This window comes from Alexandromys fortis, unplaced genomic scaffold, assembly GCF_014885135.2.
Source record: "Alexandromys fortis isolate MF-2015 unplaced genomic scaffold, M_Fortis_MF-2015_v1.1 scaffold_111, whole genome shotgun sequence".
NCBI classification, from domain to species: Eukaryota; Metazoa; Chordata; class Mammalia; order Rodentia; family Cricetidae; genus Alexandromys; species Alexandromys fortis.
The window spans coordinates 2,096,746-2,115,028 of record NW_026067996.1 but is presented as its reverse complement, the minus strand read 5'-3'; the positions used below and the strand labels follow the sequence as shown (position 1 = coordinate 2,115,028).

Genomic DNA, 18,283 nt, shown 5'->3' with positions numbered 1-18,283 from the left:
AGAGAGAGAGAGAGAGAGAGAGAGAGAGAGAGAGAGAGAGAGAGAGAGAGAGACTGCCAGAGGTGGTGTGAGATCAGTGGTGACTGCAGCTATAGCTGTCCTCCATCCTGTATGGAGTTCGTAAACTGGTGTCTCTTTTTCATAACTAGCCATTATTCATACTTACCTACTGTTTTGAGGAGAACCCTGGCAGTGCCATGTGCTGATAGCTTGGTGTTAGGTGGCATCGCCTAGCAGAGAACACAGTGACTGACTATTCTTCGCTATAGACACACTGTGCTCTGGGAGGCTGCCTCTCAAAAGCACCTAGTCTAAAGGCCCTGTGTTCTTTCCTTCCTGAAAGATTTTCTGTTTAGAAAATGTATCTATCCATAAGGAAACTAACAATAACAAAACAAAACAAAAACCCTACTGTTTTAAAGGGGGCCTTTTGCTTATATCTCTAGTGTAGCTTGACATAGAGATCAGAGTTTCTGTCTTCAGCGTAGCACTCATGTCTGCTCTTTTGTTCTTAGAAACTACGACTTTGCATGGAGAAAGTTGACCAGAAAGCTCCTGAATACATCAGGATGGCAGCATCTTTAAAGTAAGCCACACTCCTCTGTTTTCTGACTCATTGGTGGAGAGGCTAATTCTTCACTAATTGAAAGTGGAGACAGAAATCTTTTTACTTGTTTTTTATTTTAGGGCCATTCTGATAAAGCAGATTTGGGGGTGGGGGAGGCTCTGTGCCTCTGCTCAGTGCAGTACTTGGAAATAGGTGAGGAAGGGCAGCCCATCTCATGCCCAGCTTGCCAAGGTGCTTTGTAACAGTGCATTGTAATGTCAGGCTTATAATAGGCTTTTCGTTTTGAGCACAGATGGGTACACAGAGGCACTGGGAAAATGTAGCCTATCTTAGGTTTCTTTTCTAAAATTAAGGTGTGGTTCACATACTTTTTAGTTTATAGTTCAAGGATGTTTATGATAGCATAGTCACAGGGTTGTCCAATTGTCACTACCATTTGGTTTTTTGTTGTTGTTGTGTTGTTTTGTTTTTGTTTGTTTTTTGTTTTTTCGAGACAGTGTTTCTTTGTGCACCTTTGGAGCCTGTCCTGGAACTAGCTCTTGTAGACCAGGCTGGCTTCAAACTCACAGAGATTCACCTGCCTCTGCCTCCTGAGTGCTGGGATTAAAGGTGTGCGCTGCCACCGCCTGGCTGCTTTTAACTTTTTGAGGAACTACAAAATTATATTCCAAAGAACTGTGTGGATAGATCTTTGTCCTGGCATTTTATAATTTTGTTGCTCCACAGCTGGGCTAACTCTGTGGCTCCTGTTTCTTACATATTTATTCACTGTGTGCTGCATCTCTATGGTGTGTGTGTGCTCTTGTGTGTGTGCGCGAGGTTCATGCATCCATGGCTAGTGCTGCATGTCTACATTCTGTGATTTTCCCTGGCTAGTGGGGACAGCCATTGCTGAGCACATTTCCAAATGGTTATCTTTCAATGCTAGTTACTTTGGAGGCTGAGACATGATTCCTGGAGCGGAGGTATTCATCATAGCAAGAAGGTTCCACCTAAAAAGAAAAACAAAATTCATCACCTATGCCAGGTGGCTCACAACCTCCTGTAACTTCCGCTCTAGGGGGTCTGACACTTCTGGCTCCCACAGGCCTATATACTCACCCATACACATACCTAAAAATAGTAAAATAAATCATAAAAAATAAAAGAGGCCTGGTCAGTGATCTGTCCCTGAGATGTATATACAGAAAAATGGCTTCTGCTTGATTACTATAGCTTGAGGCATTATTGCATTGTCTCCACAAATCTAAAATGCCTTAGAATTAACCACCTGTGTCTGAGGACATAAACACTGTGCTCTCCAGATGGAATCATGAAACTTAGGTCAAACATTTATGATTTCTCCTTAGTGCTGGGGAGACAACCTACAGTCTGGAGCATGCCAATGACCTCCGAGTGGAAGTGCAGAAGGTGTATGAGCTAATAGACGCTCTGAGGTAAAGTTGCTAGAGCACGTTTCTGCTTCTGGCTAATGGGAAGAAGATGGTGTTTTGACCAAACAGTGAGTGGTGGGGAGCAGCTCTGGGCTTCTCTAGATTGCTGGTGACAGAACAGTGGAGGGGGAGGCTGCCTGCTTTGCTGTCTGCTATAGCTCTGTAACTTCTGGTTAAGGATTTGGAGTATTTGGGGGTGGGGTGTAGGTAGTAATAGAGTACTCTCCTAGCATGCAGAGGACCAGAGAAAAAGATTTCTAATGTTCATTAGTAGTAAAGAAATAAGAGCTAGCTGCTGTACTACCTGTGAAACCTCCTAGGCTCTTTGTGTGGCTGCACTCTTGAATATTTTAAGACAGTGACAGCAAGGCATGAAAGTATGGGTTGTTAATTGACACACCCCGTGTTCACCTGTGAAGCCAAACTTTCCTGTGTTAGAGAAGTCAGAGGGGGGAAGGAGTGGGCCTTGCTATGTATGAGAAACACTTCAGTTTCTTCTGGGTTGTTCCACGTCCTCGTGGTATGAAGCCTGGAAGCTCTAGAGACGTCACTCTGGTTTTGAGGCTGGCAGCACCTATTACCTTGATGCGTTTTTTCCCCAATATAGTAAGAAGATCTTAACCTTGGGCTTGAACCAGGACCCTTCACCACATCCAAACACTGTGCGACTACAGAGAATGATCAGATACTCAGCTACACTATTTGTGCAGGTAAAGCTATTATAAGGTAACCTAAGTGTGTGGCTTGCTTGTTTTCTATTGGTACATTTATTATTTCTTAAAATTATGAACGCTACATTTGGAGAAAAAGCTGCAACCCAGGTAAAAGTAAAGATACTTTTTAAAAATTATTAAACATTTTGACAACTTCATACACACATACAATTATCATGGTCATATTCACCCCCATTACCCACTCTCATCTGCCTCCATCCCTGCTAACAACTTCGTCCCAGCTAGTCTCCCTCCTGCTTCCTGCCTTTTATTTTACGTTATTTGTTTGCTGTGTGTGTATTTATTTTGTGTGGAGGCCTATTATTGTTCTGTTTTTTAGATTTTCTTTTAGATTGTGTGTGTTTTGTGTCTGCATGTGGGTTGATGCACATGTAAGTGCTTGTGCTGCAGAGTCCAGAGAGACAGGCAGTCGTGAGCTGCCTCATGTTGGAGCTGGGAACCAAATTCAGGTCCTCTTCACCCCTGAGCCGTCTTTGCAGCCCCAGTTCTTGTGTTTAAAATAGCTTTTAATCCTATGCCTCCAATACAATTGTTCTTCATTCTGGTACATTTTCATTCTGAATTCTTTTTCTATATTTACATTTTTACATGCAATATTTACAATTAGTTCATTGCGTTAGTTGTCTCATTGCTGTGATAAAAATACTTTAAATTTAAGGAAGACTTTATTTGACGTTTTAATCTGTCATGGTGGGCTGGTCATGGTGGCAGGAGTTTGAGGCAACTGGTCATATATCTGCAGTCAGGAGATAGACAGATGAGTGCTGGTGCCCAGCTACCTCTTTTTATTCAGTCAGGGAGCCCAGCTTATAGAACAGAGCTATCCACACCAGAGTGGGTCTTCCTGCCTCAAACTTTTTTGGAAAGACCCTTATGGACATAGCCAGAGGAGTGTTTCAATTCTAAACCCATTCAGGTGGACAAGGAAGAACTACCCTTCCACACATACCTGAAAATTTGAATCATTTTAATCACTGAATCTTCTATGCTTTGTTGGCCATTAAATGCTGCTTTGGCTCTGTCTGCTCTCCTTTATTGAACCATTTCATTTTCGTTGGGGAGTTGATGGATTCTAAGTTTTTGCTATTATCAATAAGTGATGTTTCTTCCTCAGGGACTCGTTCTGGGCCATTGGCTAATGGTTCTAGAGCAGACTAAACCTGGTGTCTAGATCTGAGTTGCATTTTTCTACCTTCTATGTCCCCTGCATTGTTGGAGTCTCTGGGTGATTTGGTTGAAGTAGCTCTAAGGAGACTCCTCTCTCCCTGGCAGTTGTTTCCTGATTAGATGGTCTGAGGAAAGCTAGGAGTCCTGGAAGTTTCCTGAGCTTCCTGAGTCTTGTCAGTTTCAAGTTTCATGACTTTAAAAGTCCTCCAGGAGGGCGAGATGCAAAGATGGGAGCTTGAGGGAACTTGGGCGAGCTGGGTGCAGGAGGCCGATTGGGGGCAGGACAGGAAGGGGGAGAGTAACAAAGAAGATATAACTATGGGAGGGGCTATTTTGGGGTTAGAGAGAAACTTGGTGCTAGGGAAACTCCCAGGAATCCACAAGGATGACCCCAGCTAAGACTCCTAGCAATAGTGGAGAGGGTGCTTGAACTGGCCATCTACTGTAAGCAGAATGGTGACTTCCCTAATTGTCACCAGAGAGACTCTATCCAGTAACTGTTGGAAGCAAATGCAGAGATCCACAGCCAAGCACTGGGCTGAGCTCCAGGAATCTTGCTGAAGAAAGGGAGGAGGGATTGTACAAGCCAAGGGGTCATGATGGGAACCCACAGAGACAACTGACCTGAGCTCATGGACTCTGAAGCAACAGTTTGGGAGCCTCCATGGAATGGATTTAGGCCTTCTGCATGTGTGTAACAGTTGTGTAGCTTGGTCTCTTTGTAAGGCTCCTAGCAGTGAGATCAGGACTCGTCAAGTTCCTGCCAGTTAGCTGACTTTTGGGAACCTGCTCCCCATGCTTGATTACCTTGCCCAGCCTTCTTGACACAAGGGGAGGAGCCTCAATTTGATGGCCATGCTTTGCTCAAGGCCATGGAGGCCTGCCCCTTTCTAAATGGAGACAGTGGAGGAGGACTGCAAGGCAGGGATGGGTGGATGTAGATGGCGGGACATGACCTAGAAGAGGGGGGGGGAACTGTGGTCAGTATGTAAAATCAATGAAAAAATGTTAAGTAAATAAAATATAAAAAAATATTGGATATGGTATTTGGGTTGACAGATATGATAATTATCTTAATTAAATTCTTTTACATTGTTATATTCCAAAACGATGGCATACTTTTTAACCACATAAGCATAGATAGAAACTATTTTATCAATTTTTAACTAAAAGATTTTTGAAGGCGTAAGTCACAAACAATGCCACACCAGTTTGGAATTATGATTAATAGGGTAGTATTTATTTAAAGGGGAAAAAACTTACAGAAAACCGTCCCAGACAACAGCCCTCTGCGCAATCAGGAAGAAGTCTAGTCGCTGGAACCTGAGCAGGAAGCAAAGAGAGCGAGAAGGGAAGTAGCCACTTTTTTAAAGGGAGAGAGACCACGCCCCAATGGGCTGGTATCTCATCGGCTATTGGCTGGAGGAGCGGAAGGACCTCCCACAACAGATTTTATCCATCCCCTTCCCACCAAAAAAGTAAAAGTCCTCCAGGAGGGGCTATTTCCATTGGTAGAGAGTGGTCACATGGCAAAGAGTAAACAACCAATCACTACACACGTGGTAGTTAGTGTGGAGTATAGGGAGAGGTCTGAGGTTGGTGATTAAGCACAAAGGTGACAGGGAGTGCTGGAGTCTAGGTGGATATAGGTAGATGGTATCAGGGAAAGACTGGCACAGTCCTGAGGAATCCTTGGAGATCTGATGTGACCATCTCATGAGGAAAGGGTGGGTCCATCTGTGTAACGGCGTAAATGAATGCAGACAGATTGTAAAAATATATACAGCTTTAATGGGGAAATAGACTTACAGAACCACTGTTCCCATGGAGACCAGGAAAGCAGAAGGGGCGGCTGGGAGCATGCTCGCCAGATTTATAGGTAAACATTAGCCCGAAGCAAACACGCCCCCTAAGGGGCTGGACTTATCCCTACATCTCCTCCTTTTGTCTAAATAAGATAGAACTAAACCAAATACAACTATATACAATAATAACAAATAATAAATATAACAAACAATATTGAGAACAAAAGTTTTGCTAAACATTCTATCTCAAGCAGTCTAAATAATGTAGAGAGTAACTACAATTATATAATCTTCAACTCCGTCAAAGATCTGAGAAAGGAATAAATATTACTTAACAAACAAGATATATCCAAAATGTGCAACAATTGACCGAGACAACTGACTACCTAGGCAATCACCCAAAGTCTCGTTTGCAATGTTGAGTCAACCAACTTTGGCTAAGGCCTAACATAACTGACATACCATTATTAAAGGCAAGGAACTTTTTTAAAACTATCCTACCCTGTCTTGGCAGGATAAGACAATCCTGTTTCATTGTCAGAAGTTGAGGTATGGGTTTTTCTTAACCCAAAGGCCAGTTCTGCCAAGAAGACAAGCTCCCAGTGGAGTGTTTTTGGTGCTCAACGTTCTCTCGGAAGTAGAGTGGCATTGCCAGGAGTAATTGTGTCTCGTTGGCACAGAATTCTAGGTTAGATTAAAGGCCATTTTCTACAGCTCTTCAAAGAGGCTGAAGATTATACTATCTATACTAAATATAATCTCTATGTATCTAAAAGACCTGATTAATTCTCAATATCTATCTAACTTGAAGACTAAAAGAATAAACAACTGTGCAATATATGAAGACAATGATCTTCAACTGTAAACAATGTCATTACATATCAAATGTAAACAATGTTATATAAATAGTATCAGAGGTAGAAATGTACATTGTAATATGGTAGATGTATCAATACAATATAGACAAAGTTATAAGCATACTCTTATACAAAAATAGAGGTAGGAACACTCATATTCAATATTCAGTATATCAATATACAGGAAACAGTACCAATACAATTTTCTAAAAACAGTAATTCACAAATACCAATCATCCCATCAAACCAGTTAATCCCCCCCCCTTTGAAAATACCCCTAATTCCATAAAACATCTCCCCATCCCCTCAACCCCAAACCAACCACTAAAAGATGTCCCTAACCCTGAGGGCAAACTCTGTTGGGAGAGGGGACGTCATCCTCTAAAATTGCTTCTAGCTGACATGGGGGCGACGTTCTTCTTAGGGGTTCCTGTGTTGTCAAAAATGTGCACCATTCGAAATTGTCTCGTGCAGTTGGTACCAAAAAACAGGTCTAATTTTAGCGCTTAAAAAATATTCATGACGTCATAAAAACCAGATTGAATTGATGTCGTGGGGCCCCATCTTCATCCTGGAAACTTTAAAGATTACTGTAGGGAAAATGTTGTTTGTTATGGGAAATTTAAACATTAACAACAAGGACATATACTGACATATAAAGAAAGACACAGATATGAGGAAAAGCAAAGAAAGTTTATCAAGTACATAATTATTCTTATTCTGTCCCATTTCATGGCTCCTGACCTGAGACAGAAACTCTGAAATATCTCTTATCAACAGGCTTGGGATTGAAGAGGGACTGAACCATAGTCCAACTCCAAAACCAGCTCTACATATTTATAAAGAAATGTTTAATAAGACATATATATATATATAAATTAATACTTAGAAAATGTGTCCATCCATCAGTAATTAAATATTCAGGGTCCTTTAATTTCTTTGAAGATGAGTATTTTCCTGTGGAGATAAGAACCCTGCCCCCAACCTATCTGTATTTCTTACCATCAGTATGCTCGCCATCCTTGTGAATGAATTACTATTTATCTTTTCCAAGTGGCTTCTCTTCTTCAAACCGAACCTTTATTAATTTTGACGGTATCCACAATTGTTCCTCACCTGTGGAGATAAGAGCAAAACCCCTTCCCCAACGCAGCACATCTCCTGGCTTCCATTGCGAGGTCAGCACATCCTTGAAATAAACTGGTTGATTTAGTTCAGTAGACTTTTCCATTATCCAATGTCTTTCTGCAGCCGTTGTCCCCTTCTCATTAGCGTTAAGAAAATTCAAGGTTAACAAAGCATTATGTAACCTATTTCTGGGGGTGTTTTCCACCCCTTTCTGTTTATTCAACATATCCTTTATAGTTCGATTTGATCTTTCTATGACTGCTTGACCTGTAGGATTGTATGGTATACCTGTAACATGCTTGATATTGTAATAGTCAAAAAACCGTTTCATTTTCCTAGAGGCATAAGCAGGACCATTATCTGTCTTTATTTGTGTAGGTATACCCATGATAGCCATGACTTCTAATAAATGAGTGATTACTGAATCAGCTTTTTCTGAACTTAAAGCAGTTGCCCACTGAAAGCCTGAATAAGTGTCAATGGTGTGGTGAACATACTTCAATTTGCCAAATTCTGCAAAGTGAAACACATCCATCTGCCAGATTTCATTCCTTTGGGTGCCCTTTGGATTAGCCCCTGCAGGCAGTGGCGTTTGGTTATAGAAAGAGCAAGTAGGGCATTTCTTTACAATCTCCTTAGCTTGTTGCCATGTGATAGAAAACTCTTTCTTCAAACCTTTGCTATTAACATGATGTTTTTTATGAAATTCAGAGGCTTGTAGCACACTACCAATCAATAATTGATCAATTTCTGCATTACCTTGTGCTAGAGGACCTGGCAGACCCGTATGGGATCGGATGTGTGTTATGTACATAGGGCAAAGCCTGTTCCTGATCAAATCTTGAACCTGGATAAACAATGAGGTTAGTTCTGTATCATCAGGTATAAATTCAGCAGTTTCAATATGTAAAATAACTCTTTCTGCGTATTGTGAATCAGTAACTATATTAATAGGTTCTCTAAAATCCCTTAGCACCATAAGAATGGCATATAATTCTGCCTTCTGGACAGAATCATAAGGACTTTGTTCCACCTTACCCAAGTCTTCCGATTTGTAACCTGCCTTCCCTGTTTTATTGGCATCAGTATAGAATGTACGGGCTCCAGTTATTGGAGCATCACGGACGATTCGAGGAAGGATCCAAGAAGTTCTCTTTATGAAGTTAAGCCTCTTGCTTTTTGGATAGTTGTTATTAATGTCTCCCAAAAAATTAGCACAAGCTCTTTGCCATGTTTCATTATCTTCCCATAATTTCTTTAGTTCATCAGCAGTGAAAGGCACTATAATTTCTGCTGGGTCTATGCCTGCTAGTTGACGAAGTCTCAGCTTGCCTTTTATAATTAACTCAGAGACTTTTTCCACATAAGTTTTCAGTTTTTTACTTGGTTTATGTGGTAAAAAGATCCATTCCAAGATAATATCATCTCTCTGCATTAAAATTCCTGTAGGAGAAATTTTGGATGGTAATATGACGAGAATACAATCGAGCTCTGGATTCACCCTGTCCACATGTGCCTGTTGTAATTTTTCCTCAATTATTGTCAGTTCCTTTTCTGCTTCAGCTGTTAATTCTCTGGGACTGTTTAAGTCTTTATCACCTTCCAAGGTTTTGTTCAAATGAATTATTAGATCAGGTGTTATCCCAACAGCTGGTCGTAGACTGGAAATGTCTCCTAACAGTCTTTGAAAGTCATTAAGAGTCTGTAGGCGATCTCTCCTAATTTGTGCCTTTTGTGTCTTAATTTTTTGCAAACCTATTTTATAACCTAAATAATTAACAGAATCTCCCTTCTGTATCTTCTCAGGAGCAATTTGCAATCCCCATTTAGGTAAAAGTATCTTTATTTCTTCAAACAGTCTGTTCAAGGTATCCATGTTTGAATCGGATAACAAGATGTCGTCCATGTAGTGGTATATTATAGATTTGGGAAATTTCTTGCGTATTATTTGCAATGGTTGGTTCACAAAATATTGGCACAAGGAGGGGCTATTTAACATACCCTGGGGGAGGACGGCCCAGTGGTACCTCTTGGAAGGTTGAGAATTGTTGTAAGTAGGCACCGTGAAGGCAAATTTTTCTCTATCTTCTTTTTGTAAAGGTATGGTGAAAAAACAATCCTTTAAATCAATAACTATAAGAGGCCATCCTTTTGGTAATAAAGAGGGCAAAGGGATTCCAGATTGCAGAGGACCCATAGGTTGAATAACCTTGTTGATAGCTCTGAGATCTGTCACCATTCTCCATTTACCTGATTTTTTCTTAACCACAAATACAGGAGAATTCCAAGGGCTGGTAGATTCTTCTATATGTCCAGCATCTAATTGCTCTTGTACCAGCTGTTCTAAAGCCTGTAACTTTTCCTCAGCTAGAGGCCATTGCTTTGTCCATATTGGTTTCTCAGTCAACCATTTTAGAGGCAAGGCTGTTGGTATCTCTGAAGGGGCTTCAATTACTTGTTCTTGTATGGCCCGAATGGCCGGTTTTCTCCGTTTGTAATATCTTTTAATATTATTCTCAGAAATATAGGCTCTAGAAGTAGCAGGAATGTTAATTTGGGTATTCCATTGTTGTAATAGGTCACGACCCCATAAATTCATTGCAATATTGGCTACATATGGCCTTAATTTTCCTATTTGTCCCTCAGGCCCTATACATTCAACCCATCTTGTGCTCTGTCTTACTCGAGATAGGGTTCCAATTCCCAGGAGCTGAACATTTACATTCTGAAGAGGCCAATACGGATGCCAAGATTCTGGGGTAATGATACTTACATCAGCACCTGTGTCCAGCAGGCCAGTAATAAAAATGCCATTTACACACACTCTCAGCTTAGGTCTTTGATCATTTATAGAAGTTTGCCAAAACACACGTAACTCATCTTTCTGCTCATTATCGTTTGTAACAGTAGGCATGAGGTTTCCTAATTGTCCTGACGAGGCACGTTCTCTGCAGAAACTGGAAATGACTGAACCATGTTTGCCATGGGGGCCTGTGAGGCCCCCCCTCTCACGTTTCCCGTCTGTATCAGGTTGCCTTGTCTATCTCTTGTAGACCTGCATTCATTCGTCCAATGTCTACCTTTTCCACATCTTCTACATAAACCTGAAGGCTGAGTCCTCCTATTTCTGTTATTTCTAGAAGATGCATTATTATTATTTCTGAAGATCCATTGTTTACAATTCCTTTTCATATGACCCATTTTGCCACAATTAAAACATTTGGTATTCTGGTGTCTCCTTTTACCATTGGAAATTGCTTCTTCTACCCATGCTTCAGTGCCATAATCAAATGTATCAACATCCAGTGTATGCAAGACCCATTCTTCCAAGTGTGCTGATCTGGGCTTTAAAGGCCCCAAAATCCTTTTGCTTTCCACATTTGCATTTCCATAAGCCAAAGACTCAATCATTATACGTCTTGCTTCTGGGTCAGATATCCCTATTTGTACAGCCTTAGTTAGTCTTTGTGAAAAATCACCAAAGGGTTCTCTCTGACCCTGTTTAACTGTGACAAATGATTCCATTCTCTGTCCTGGGTCTTGTACCCTGTCCCAAGCCCTTAATGCTGCTGTAGTACACATGGAGAGTGTGTTTTCATCCAAATTAGCTTGTTCCTGAGGGTCGGAAAAGAGCCCTTCACTTAGAATCTTGTCTAGGGAAATGTCACTTCCCTTCGCCTTTTCTTGCTGTTCTAAAAGTCTAGCCTCTTGCCTGAATAAGCATTTCCCTTTCAATTGCGGTCCACTCTCAAGTACCGCAGAGCTCAGCTGGAGCCAGTCCGAGGGCGTTGCTCTGCTTGTCGTGGCCCAAGATTTTAGCATCTCTTTTACAAAAGAGGCGTGCATCCCAAAAGTCATGACAGCCTGTTTAATAAAGAGATCATTCATACGGACAGGCTCCCATGTATCTTCCTTGATGACCCTAGGGTTTCTGGAACCAATCACCTTCTCTGTTGTTATTACTGGAAAGGCAGGTAGAGCTGTAGGTAGAGCTCTGTGGAAACTGTCCCAGAGAGATTTACCCACAGATGTAGTTAAAATTTGCTTTTCTACCCTTTGCTCTTCTTCATCAGAATTTAGAAATTCCTCAATCTTTTCAATTTTATTCACCATTGCCTTCTACAATGTCTGAATCTCCTGTCCAGAATTATGTTCCAAAGCCTTCATTGAGGATTCTAAAGTATGAAGTTTGTCCATAAGAGATAACACCTCATCTTTGGACATAATTTTTATGGCATAAACCGTGCCTTCTTGTATTGACAATCTTTCCGCCAATCTGTCATAAGCTTTAGACAAAATCCAATTGTCACATTCAGCAGTTTTGATTCTCTCAGTTAATGTTTCAGTTCCTACAGAAAGGGACTGAAGCTTACAATCCAAATCAGCTGTTCCCTCTTCCATAGTAATGAATTTCTCCTTAACATCAGCCTGTACCTTTTCTAAATTTTGCTCAGTTGATCGAGTCATGTTAAACAAAGATCTGTTCTCTTCCTGGAGAACTTCAAACTGATTCTTGAGAAGATTGTTGTCATTCTCAATTGTTTTTAAGCGTTCAACCTCTGCCTTAATAATCCTTGATTCGTCTTTTAAAGACTATCATTTTTCTATTATCAAACTATATAGTGCCAAGGAAAACTACGAATCCCAGAAGGATCCATAGATGTGGGGTGACAGACACCTCTTGTAAAATCTCCCACATGGTACAATCAAAAAAACTGTTCAAGTCTTGAATGGTAACGTTTTCAGACATTTTATTTATAAAAGAAAATTTTTTACCTGCAATGACCGGTTCCTGCCAGTGGTGGCGAAAGAAATGCACTTGAGTCCACGTGGCCGAAGCCAGAGCCAGTCTGAAACAACTCAAAACCGAAAGTTATTGTTCTGTCTGAGGAGTTAGAGTGGTCTCGGAAGGGGTCACTTTTAGACCAAATCTGCTGCTGTGGCGGCTTTTGTTGCAAAACCGCAGGTACTTGAGCTTCCGCTAATTCAGGCAGCGGGGTTCCACTGCAAACTAGCCAAGGCAGGCGGGGAGGGGTTAATTGCTTCGGCGAGCAGGCGGGGCGGAATGGGCCTTTGTGGCCTAGTGTATCTCGGACTTGGTACTGGGGCCCTAGTCACGAACTAAAAAACGGGCACCCGGGAGCGTGCTGTGTTAGCTAGCGGGCTACGCGCTTGAGTCCAATTGCGCTTCCCGAGCTCCAGTAGCTAATCTTGCTCGCAAAGGCTGGGAAAGATCGAGCTTGTGCCCCCCCCCCCCCGTGCCAGGGCGGGGGCAAAATAGCCTGATGTTGGACGCCAAAATGTAACGGCGTAAATGAATGCAGACAGATTGTAAAAATATATACAGCTTTAATGGGGAAATAGACTTACAGAACCACCGTTCCCATGGAGACCAGGAAAGCAGAAGGGGCGGCTGGGAGCAGGCTCGCCAGATTTATAGGTAAACATTAGCCCGAGGTGAACATGCCCCCTAAGGGGCTGGACTTATCCCTACACATCTGAAAGGTGCCTGCCAATTAGCATGAGTGCATTAAGTATTTTTCAAACCAACAAACCTCTCTGCTGATGCAATAATCCAAATCAAACCATATCAGACCAAATTAAAAGATGTCCAGGTTTAATGGGTGCCAGCAGTCCTGGGTGACCCCACGGGAAAACACGGAGTGGAGAAACAGAGAACGGAAAGACTATGGAAAACTAGGATACCACCAGTTCATTCTCTGGGAAGTAGTTTAAATAGCCTGTGGGAATGGTCTTGCCCCCCCCCCAGGAGGGGTCACCATTTGTGGGCTTTCTTGGAGGTGGAGTTTGGATTGAGGCAACTCCCAGGGGAGGGGGCTTATGCCAGGAGCTGGGGTGAAGCCCCTAGCCAAACAGTGTCCTTCCTGTCAGTGGGTGGAGTGGCTTAGCTTAAATGTATAAGGTTTAAGGCCCAGCCACCCCCGCCCCCAAAGAAACCACTTAAGTGTAGAATTATCTGTTACTCTCCTACAGGAAAAATTACTGGGTTTGATGTCACTGCCAACCAAAGAACAGTTTGAAGAACTAAAAAAGAAGAGGAAGCAGGACTTGGAACAGAAGAGGACCATGGAGAGACAGGTACATGGCACCCAGTCACCCAGTAGCTGTTGCCTCCCTGCTCTCTTACCCCACCCCTCTGCTGCTGAATCTCCTTTTCAAGCTGCCTTCTGTTGTGGCCTTAGAAAAATAGTTGTTTTTCCTGTTGATGCTCTCCTGCCTAGACCACCACAGGGACTGGCAATTCTCCCTCTGTTCCAGAAGACCTTATAATGTGCAGTTAAACAGAAAAGAGCAGGTGTAGTGGTACATGCCTGGATCCCAGCCCTCAGGGGGCTGAGAAAGGAGTTCTTTAAGTTCCAGCCCAGCCTGGGCTACATAGTGAGGCCGTGTCATTTGTAAGCAAATGAGGGCGCTGTTTCATAGCTCAGTAATAGAATGCTTGCTTAGCATGCTCAAGGCCCTGGTTCTATCCCCAGCACCACAAAAAACAAAATGCAAACAGAAAACTATGTGTACTCTAGTATCATCTGAAATGCTAACCTTATGTAAATAAAGGCGCCAGTCTTTGAAAGTTTAAGAAAAGTGTACAACCAGTGAAACTGAGTTGGAGGAAATCTCAACTTATGTTTTATTTTTGCAAATCTAAACCTGCCCTTCTGTGACTACCTGTTTCAGCAGTTGAATTATCTTAGTGTTGTGGGGCCCATGGAGGGTGATGGACAGGTGACCATGGTGACCCTGGTGGTGTGTGCTGTCTCTGCAGGCTGCTCTGGAGTCCCGACGGAAGCTCGAGGAAAGACAGAGTGGTTTGGCATCTCGTGCAGCCAATGGGGAAGTGAGGTCTCTCCGAGGCATCCCTGCCCCCTTGCGAAAAGCTGAGGGCTGGCTCCCACTGTCAGAAGGTCAGGGACAGAGTGAAGACCCTGACCCTCTCCTCCAACAGATCTACAACATTACATCCTTCATCAGGCAGGCCAAGGCTGCAGGCCGCACAGATGAGGTGCGCACACTTCAGGAAAACCTGCGGCAGCTGCAGGATGAGTACGACCAGCAGCAGACTGAGAAGGCCATTGAGCTGTCCCGGAGGCAGGCTGAGGAGGAGGAGCTGCAACGAGAGCAGCTCCAGATGCTCCGCAAACGGGAGCTGGAACGAGAGCAAGAGCAGTTCCTGGCGGCGTCCGTGCACCCACGGACTCGTGCTCTAGACCTCCGAGAAGTCGTCCCCTTCCAGCTGGAGCCCAGCCAAGCGCCTCACAGTGATCTTGCCTATGCCTTAGATCAGGACTCCTCCCCAGTTCCGGGCAGCGCTGCTCCCGGGACCCTTTCACCTGGCTGCGCTTTAGCACCCATCCGCTTGTGGTCTGGACCCCCAGCGCTTAGCCAGAGCACCGTACCACAGCAAAGTGAAAAGACCTCTCTCAACCCGTTTGATGAAGAAGACTTCTCCAGCCCTGCAGAGGATGCTGCCAGCCCTGCTGCTACAGAAACTTTCCTGAGCCCCTCAGCTGCTGTCACCAGAGAATACAATCCTTTTGAGGAAGATGCCGAGGAAGAGGAGGTGGCAGAGTTGGGGGCAGGCAATCCCTTCACTGACCCAAACAGTCCAGCACCCAACCCCTTTGATGAGGATGAGCATCCCAGGCCTGCCAGCCCACCTGCCCCTGGAAATCCTTTTGAAGAGTGCCCCTGCACCAACCCCTTTGAGGTGGACAGTGACAGTGGCACGGAGGCTGAGGAGCACATCGAAGAGGAGCTGCTCCTACAGCAGATTGACAACATCAAGGCTTATATTTTTGATGCCAAGCAGTGTGGTCGAATGGACGAGGTTGAGGTGCTGACTGAGAACCTTCGGGAGCTGAAGTGTACCCTGGCTAAGCAAAAGGGGGGCCCTAACTGACGGCAGTGGGCCAGTACCGGGCAAAGTCTTGGGCAGCAGGGTACCAAGAGGGAGGAGGAGAAGGGTGGGCATCTAATGATGCCAACAGTGAGGTGGGGAGCAGTAGTCTCTTGTTGCTGTGCACTGTGAGGCATTTCCACTACAGTTGAACAAAAACAGGAAACAAATCAGCACTCGCTTGCTGGTTTTTCTGTATTATTTTTTTAACAAAGCATTCCCTTTTCAGGGAACTTTACCATTTTATTTCTGAGATACAGCTCAGTGCAGCTCTGTTGGGCCAAGGTAGAAAGGTCTCCTGGGCACCTTGGTCTCTTTTCTGCTGACTGTTCTTGGTCATGATGCAGTATTATAGGTCAGCCCTTGGTGGGCCCCTTCCTGTAGCCAAGACAGGTAGGGGCTCTGGCAGGAGTCTGTCCTAGTCTGGCTGCTCCCTTTCACCGCCTTCTTGCTGGGGCTGTCCCCTGAACACTTAGGGAGAAGCTGCTATGAAGGGAGGTCTGGACCCAAGGCGACCAGTGCCTCTCTGTGGATGGTGGGGATGTTGTGAGTATTGTCCCCTCCTGGTTAAAGAAAGGACAGTATCCAAGTGCAGGGGTGTCACTGTGAGCTTGATTATGAGATAGGCTTTTTGGTGGATGTTATGGTTTGGAGAAGTTTCTACCTGAACAGTTGTCTGTCCATGGAAACCTCTTTCCAGGGCTTTGGCGGAATGACCAAAGGTTATATTGAAGGGCCTGTGGTGTGATTTGGGAATCTGACCAGAAAGCTTTTGTGGAGTATTGGCATCAGATGGAATTCTGAGTCAGCTCCCCAGTCAGCCTTCTTCACTGTGGTTCATCCTGACCTGGGAAACTGGGCAGGTGTTTTCTTACTGCTTTGAGTACTGAGAAACAGAAATATTTGATGCACAGCCTCTGATCATTCCACAGCCCTGAAGTACTTGAACTCTGATAGGGACAGAAAGGGAAGTTACGTAGCTTAGTGCTTAGTTTACAGGAACAGAGGGGTTGACAGATGCCTGGTGTGCTCAGCTTTGCATACTCTCTCCAGTGATACTCTTTAGTTAATGGTCAGTAACTGACCACTAGTCCCTTTCTGCCTTAGCCAAGGCTTCTGTTGGTGATTGGCACATGAGCTGAAATTCTTCCGTAACATTCTGGTGAAAAGCCATCTTGGCGGTAAGAGTGGCATCTGGATGCAAAGAACTTTGTTTTGGCAGCTGTTCATTAGTACCTGTTGGGGCTTTGACTGGGTAGGAAGTCCTGTTTGGGGATGTGGGAAGGGCTGAAGGGGGAGGGTAATGGAGGACCCTTTGGGTTCTGTCAACAGCACGTGTTTACTGACCTGTGAGTGTATTGCCAGCTCTGTTGGTGTCACCGGCTGTTCTGAGAGGTGGGCAACCTGGACCCATGTTTCCTGGGGCAGTCCTCTTCTTCTCTTCTTAAGGCCCAGGCTCTAGATGCTGTTGCCCTAGGGTTCTAGGCATGTCCAGGATATCTACCCTGCTTGGACTGCCTTGTCTGATCAAAGAGGAGGCAGCTCAACACAGAGTGAAGCTGAATACGGGTTCCCACCACTACTTTTCCTGACATAGATCAGGTGTTCAGACTGGTATGGCTGTAGACATTGCTTTTCTCATGAGACAGGGCTTCTTAATTAGCTGGTGACTCACTAAATGAACTCACCTGCAGGGAGCGGTCTGTGGCTGAGAGCGTGGAGAAAAACTAATGCTTTTAAATCTCAACTCACTGAGTAGTGCACCAAGTAAACGCATGCCAGAGGTTTCACTGAGTTTCTCTTTGAATTCCTCTTTGGCCATATCTCTAAGTCAGACATGACAGGGGAGACTCTATCACTTTCTAGAATTTATGTAGGTCAAGGTTGGTTTGCAGAGGGGGATTGCCTGTGAGCATAGCTACACAGGATACCTCATGTGAACCCTTCATGATTTCAGAGGTGCTTCAGTGACGGAGCACGTCCTTGAGAGGGAGTTGGCACACCCCCTAGACGGAGGTCAGTTTCATCTGCGGAAGGGCTTCTGGCTTTGCCCCTCCTAACACACTAAGGAACTGGAGCCCCACTCACTGCACTTACTGCTCATCATGTCTTTGTCGTCAGATGCTAAAATGTCTTTCTAAGTCATCATGAGCCATGTGGCATAGCTAGGTCATTTGATTTGAATTGAGGATTTGGTCTCTGTACTAGGCCAACTAGAGGAACATGATGTGTTGGTAATCATGGTGACTGTCAGCTTGATGGCCATTGATGTGCATGCACTACACTGGGCCTTGTATCAGGCTTTTATTAAAAAATAAAATAACATGTATATGAGTCTTTTATTAAAGAAATGACATTTTGTTGCTCAGTGTATATGTGCTTAAAACATCCCTCCAACCCCCTTTGGTAGTGTGTGTGTGTGTGTGTGTGTGTGTGTGTGTGCATGCACACGTGTTCATATGTGCACATGGAGGCCAGAGGACAACCTTGGGTAATCAGCCTTAGGAAAGTCATCTACCTTCTTTTTTTTTGTTTTGTTTTTGTTTTTGTTTTTCAAGACAGGGTTTCTCTGTAGCTTTGGAGCCTGTCCTGAAACTCGCTCTGTAGACCAGGCTGGCCTCGAACTCACAGAAATCTGTCTGCCTCTGCCTCCCAAGTGCTGGGATTAAAGGTGTG

General features: G+C 43.9%; 1 protein-coding gene across 1 annotated transcript in view; it reads left to right on the top strand.

The window, feature by feature from the left end:
• Rbsn (rabenosyn, RAB effector) overlaps nt 1-17,975 on the top strand; it is a 33,255-nt gene extending 15,280 nt beyond the window's left edge. The window contains exons 8-12 of the mRNA XM_050160283.1: nt 516-586; nt 1,918-2,004; nt 2,609-2,711; nt 13,687-13,791; nt 14,477-17,975. Coding sequence (XP_050016240.1) covers nt 516-586; nt 1,918-2,004; nt 2,609-2,711; nt 13,687-13,791; nt 14,477-15,610 — 1,500 coding nt within the window. The 3' untranslated portion in view covers nt 15,611-17,975. The remainder of the gene's footprint in view (nt 1-515; nt 587-1,917; nt 2,005-2,608; nt 2,712-13,686; nt 13,792-14,476) is intronic.
• The last annotated feature ends 308 nt before the right edge of the window (nt 17,976-18,283 follow it).